This window comes from Primulina eburnea, chromosome 2 (assembly GCF_022965805.1).
Source record: "Primulina eburnea isolate SZY01 chromosome 2, ASM2296580v1, whole genome shotgun sequence".
In the NCBI taxonomy this organism is placed as follows: domain Eukaryota; kingdom Viridiplantae; phylum Streptophyta; class Magnoliopsida; order Lamiales; family Gesneriaceae; genus Primulina; species Primulina eburnea.
In genome coordinates, this window is record NC_133102.1 from 9,125,114 (window position 1) to 9,131,113 (window position 6,000).

General features: G+C 37.4%; 1 protein-coding gene across 1 annotated transcript; it reads right to left on the reverse strand.

The window, feature by feature from the left end:
• Window positions 1–4,753: 4,753 nt before the first annotated feature.
• Window positions 4,754–5,757, reverse strand: LOC140824570 (mini zinc finger protein 2-like). Its single transcript, XM_073186143.1, has one exon. The coding sequence runs from the start codon at window positions 5,460–5,462 to the stop codon at window positions 5,187–5,189; it is 276 nt and encodes a 91-aa protein (XP_073042244.1). The 5' UTR covers window positions 5,463–5,757; the 3' UTR covers window positions 4,754–5,186.
• Window positions 5,758–6,000: the final 243 nt, after the last annotated feature.

Sequence of the window (6,000 nt, forward strand, 5' to 3'; positions counted from 1 at the left end):
ACCCAATTCATGATCTTGAATTGGCAGCCATAGTCTTTGCACTGAAGATATGGCGACATTATTTGTACGGTGAGAAATTCGAGATTTATTCTGATCACAAAAGCTTGAAATACCTGTTTTCACAATCAGAGTTAAATATGAGACAGCGGAGATGACTGGATTTATTGAAAGGCTTTGATTGTGAGATCAAATACTATCCAGGGAAATCCAACGTAGCAGCAGATGCGCTGAGTCGAAAGATATGTGCACTATCCTTATCGACGATAGGTGTTTCGAATTTGATAGAAAACTGCTGTTTGTCTGGATTAGCTTTTGAAATAGATCGTCAGCCTCTGAGATTATGTGCGATTCGAGCTGAACCGACATCGATAGTGAGAATCAAAGAGGCACAGAAGGTGATCAGAACATACAGAATTCGATTGCAATGGTCAGAGCGGGACATCGATCGGAATATCAGGTGAGAAATGGTATTTTGTATGTGAATAATCGTCTTGTTGTGCCAAATGTTTCAGAATTGAGACAGCGAATACTGTCAGAAGCGCACAACAGTCGTTTTAGCATTCATCCTGGTGGCAGGAAAATGTATAATGATTTAAAGGCACAATATTGGTGGAAACAAATGAAATCTGATGTGACTAACTTTGTAGCCAAGTGTCTGAATTGCCTACAGGTGAAGGCTGAAAGAAAGAAACCAGGAGGATTGTTGCAGAGTTTGTCCATTCCTGAATGGAAATGGGATCACATTTCCATGGATTTTGTGACGCAGTTACCGAGATCCTCCCGAGGTTGTGATGCGATTTGGGTCGTGATTGATCGACTGACCAAATCTGCATGTTTTATTCCATACAAAATGACGTATAGATATGATCAGATGGCCGATATCTATGTCCGAGAAGTGGTTAGATTGCATGGAGTGCCGAAATCGATTGTTTTAGACCGTGATTCTCGATTCACTTCGCACTTCTGGCAAAGTTTGCAGCAAGCTCTCGGAACGAAATTACATCTGAGTACCGCATATCATCCACAGACTGACGGACAGTCAGAACGGACGATTCAGACGTTGGAAGATATGCTGAGAGCTGTAGCGCTTGATTTTAGCACTAATTGGCAAGATGCATTGCCACTTTGCGAGTTTTCGTACAACAATAGCTATCAAACGAGTATTGAGATGGCCCCATTTGAAGCGTTGTACGGAAGGAAATGCAGATCCCCTCTTTACTGGGATGATAACTCTGAAGTTCCTGAAACTGGACCTGATATGATCAGAGATATGACTGAAAAAGTAAAGTTGATTCAGAAGAAAATGAAGGCAGCTCAAGACCGACAAGCCAAATATGCCAACCTCAGACGACGAACGTTGGTATTTGAGACTGGAGACCGAGTATTTCTGAAGATTTCTCCTTTCAGAGGTGTTGTCAGATTTGGCAAGAAAGGGAAATTGTCTCCAAGATATGTTGGTCCATATGAGATTCTTGAAAAGATAGGAGATCGTGCCTATCGACTCGCCTTGCCGCCTTCATTATTTGGAATACATGATGTCTTTTATGTATCGATGCTGCGGAAATATCTCCCTGATGATTCTCACGTGATTCAGCCAGACGAGACCGAGCTGGATGAGACATTGAGTTATGTCGAGAAACCGATCCGGATGATCGATCGTAAAGAAAAACAGCTCAGAACAAAGACGATTCCTCTTGTGAAAGTTCAATGGACTCGTCATGGCGTAGAAGAAGCGACTTGGGAGACTGAATCTGATATGAGACAAGAATTCCCAGCATTGTTTTCACTGATGTAAATTTCTTATACAGCTTTGTGTATATACTCCTTATTGATACAAATGAAATGCCTGTGATTTAGAGGACGAAATCGTATCTTGGGGGGGGGGGGGGGAGAAATGTAATGCCCGGAAATTTAATCCTAATAATCTGTAATTATTGAAGTATAATTGATATGATTATGAGAGGATTAATCGGGACACGAAATAAGATTTATATGAAGGGTGCAATCTTTGGACAGAACCAGTGGCGCCCGAGCGGTAAGAAATGACCGCCCGAGCGCCAATGTTCCATAGAAGCACGTCTTGGACAGAAGATGTGGCGCCCGGGCGGTAGTTTGTGACCGCCCGAGCGCCAAGGTGCATTAGGAAAATGCTTCGGACAGAAAGCTTCGCGCCCGAGCGGTAAAGATTAATCAGCTCGAGTGCCGATCAAGATACATGAAATTGTGCCACGTTTCTCTATCATGCAACGTTGGTATATATATATATATATACACACACATGCTAATCTTCCTCAAAAAGGGAGAACCGAGAAGTAGGGTCAGGAGAAAGTTCACAGAAAATCCTTACGCCTTCTCTGAGAAATCCGTCCGTCTGATTTTGAATCCGACTTCGGTACTGAGTTCCTAGCAACGTAGGCTACAACTGAACGTAAGTTTTACTACATTTTGAAATGTGTTAGAATTATGATATTGTCAGAATTGAATGGAACTCATATATGTTGTTCTTGACATATTAGACGTCATAGAATCGAAGTCAGATTAAGAAACGGATCGATTATGGAATTGTTATGAATTTTCTGGGGTATATTGATATATACCGGACATATTTGAATTATGATTGGATTACGGATTGTATTGGATATGAGTTATGGATTATAACTGTTATCTGAGGATATTGTATTGACGGGGATATTGAAATTGTACCGTTATGTCGTTGATTTTGAATTAAATCAAGATTGATCAGATTGTTATTGATTTGAAAGGTATATTGACATGATATTATTGATATTGTCATTGCCAGACAGACTGTGAATTCAGGACTTCGACTGAGCCAGAAACCGACGAAAGAAAGGTATAAGTCAATGTGGTATTGGGAGATCGACTTAAGTCGGATTAGACTTGAGTTTCCCTAAATCACATACTTTACTTTATTGCATTGATATTTGCATTGATTTGATTGATATACTTGTTCTCTTGAGTTATAGATTGCAGGTATCAGACGAGTAATCTTGTGACAGAAGTGCCTGATAGTGGTGGAATCACCACGGGCACATTGCACGATGTCTCAAGATGGAATATTAGCGATAGAGCTACAGTCCATGACGGTTAGGTCAGGACACCGGATGTTTGGTTATATCGAGTAATAGGATTGGAATTCTTCTATTACGGAATTCGATATAGGAACACCATATTTGGTTATATCGAGTAATAGGATCAAGGTTCCTTCTATTACGGAATTCGATATAGGAACACCACATCTGGAAACCGGGATCCCTAGACTAGGATTGAGTCTAGTCTGAATTGCAGAATTGTAATTATGTTTCAGATTTTGATACATATTACTGTTACCTGATTACATGCTTTATATTTGTTTATATGATTGCATGTTTCGTTGATTTATACTGGGATTTATTCTCACCGGAGTTATCCGGCTGTTGTCTTGTCTGTATGTGTACATGACAACAGGTGGGACATGATCAGGGTCTAGGAGATGAGGAGAGATCGTGATAGAGTGGAAACTTCGGACTTGGATGTATATAGGGTTTTTACACTTGATATTTAGATGTTGAACCTTAGTTTATTTTGGATGCATGCAGTACAGGACTTGTATTGTATTTTATACTGATATGTATATTAGTTTGATTTCACTACGTTCCGCATTTAAAAAAAAAATTTAGACCCTGTTTTATAATTGATTAATTAGTCCCAATGATGATTAAGAACTTGATTAGCGTCCGGGTCCCCACAATAACAAAAGATATTGCATAAAATGAGTGAATTTATGAAGGTTGATTTGGATATATTGAAATAATACATTATTTTTATAGCACGAAAGCTTAGTCAACTTTATGTGATTCAACAATTTTTTGGTCTTGTTTATTTTATTAAATAAATTAAAGATACTACATTAAAAAGGCCGCCAAGAAAACATGAGTGGACATGTGGGCCTAAGCTTAATTTATATAACCAAAAAAAAAATATAAAAAAAATTGAATGTTTTAAATTAAAAGATGATGTATTTATAAATTGAAAATGTTGTCCTCCTAGAGAAGATGGACAGTTGGATTTCTTGCATAATCCTGTCCCTTGGTTCCTTCGATGTAAAGGCTCCAAAACCTATTTTATTCTTTGGGTTAATTGGATTGAAATAATATTAAATCTCAACACACAGCTTGGTGTAGAGATATTACAACTGTATTTGAGGATCCATATCATTGAAATTTGTAGAGATATACTAGAAAAATATTGTATATATGAATGAAGGATATATGAGGATCGTCAGCTCGAAATCGATCGATATACTGATCGGTTTAATTTCAAATGAAAATAGGGGAGCAAATATGTTGAAGAACATGAAACTGGGTAAGCCTGATCGATCCCGGTTTTCGAAAGATCGATCCTGACTCGAGAAAAAACAAGCTCGTGATGATCATCACGAGTGATTTCATGAGTTCGAACTTGTGAATGGCTTCCTAAACTATACTAAGCTAAACGTACGTATCAAATTGCCATTTTTTTTAAACGAACAACCTTTGAAAATGTGGAAAAAAAGTTGTAGGGTAGCTTTTATTTATTACAGGAAATTTATGAAAATCATATAATACCTGCAATGGAGCAGAGACAGAACTTAGGGGTTAACAAAAATTAAGATTAAATCTTTCGTATGTATTAAATTCATAAAATTCTACAGCACGTAACGTGGAATATAGTTTTGAGGGAAATTTTATAGTTTTAAGTACTGTTGGTGATAGGAGAATTGAAGATCATAATATTCAAAGTTGAACAAGAACATGAACTTAACCAAAAGAAAGAAATTCAGATAATTATTCATGTACATCTTGAATCTAATAACCTATTGGTTCGATCTGTAATGGATCTTGAGCTTGAGCTCGATTTCGATCTCGATGACGACCATGAAATCTCCCTTGACCACAAAAGTTTGAGGGAAGGCCAAAACTATTTTTTTGAATCAGAGGGAACAAACATGTTGGCGCACCCAAAGTTCTCTCACTAGCTCGAGTATATTTTTTCTTTTTCAATACAATACATATATATGCATATTCATACTTGGAAGACAATATCCGTAAATCTTGTGTCTCTAAATCATTTTTTATGAGAAACAATTTTTTTTGGTAAACCCAATTTTTTTTTGTAATGATCTGATGTTGGAGTGTTTTTTTTTTTAATCAAGAAGGTGAAGACGAAGAACTATCACAAACCACCTCAGTCTCTACCTCCCTCCGGTGGAAGTTCCGGTGGCATCCGCAGGCGGCACAGCTGAACGCGGCCGCCGTACCTTCCTCGCCCGCCGCCATGAATTCCCGGCATCCGTCCACCGCGTATCCTCCTATATTGGCTGCATGATTCTTCTGGCATTCGGCGTACCGTACGGTCCTGAAAACTTGAGAGCTGCAAGCCCTTTGAAAAGCTTCTTTTCGAACAACTATTCTCTTTTTCGTCATTCCTGAATCTCAGGTTGATTACCGCAACCCTAATTCTTTACTATTCATCCAAGAAAAAGATTTGGGTTTTTCCAGGTTTGGAAAAATCTGCTTGCCAGAGCTATTTTTTTCTGAAATAATTCAAGAACAGTTTTTTCTTGTAGATGGAAGGAAGGAGGGGATCTCAAGAGAAAAGAATAACAACATATAATGGTTACCCATGAGAAGACCCTAACCTAACCCTAGAAAGAGAATGTAATTTTTTTTTTTGAAAAAACAAAAACTAAAAGAGAGTATATTTTTAATTAAAAAGTTTCTATTTTTTCTTGTTTGAGAAACAAAAAAATGTCTAACAGTTACATAAATATCTCTCAATATAAACATCTATCGACGAGATACGTTGACGGAAAAACATATTTCCTTGTAATAAAATAAATTTAAAAAATATGGGAGAATCGACTAACCATGTTGTTTTATTTGATTACAATAATAAATTAGTACTAAATTACACTCTTAATTAGATAATCTTTAAATTTTCAGCTTGTAATATAAAGAAATT

Bases quoted from the DNA above. Each gene is read 5' to 3' on its own strand.
- LOC140824570 (XM_073186143.1), bottom strand. From the start codon at position 5,462: ATGACGAAAAAGAGAATAGTTGTTCGAAAAGAAGCTTTTCAAAGGGCT.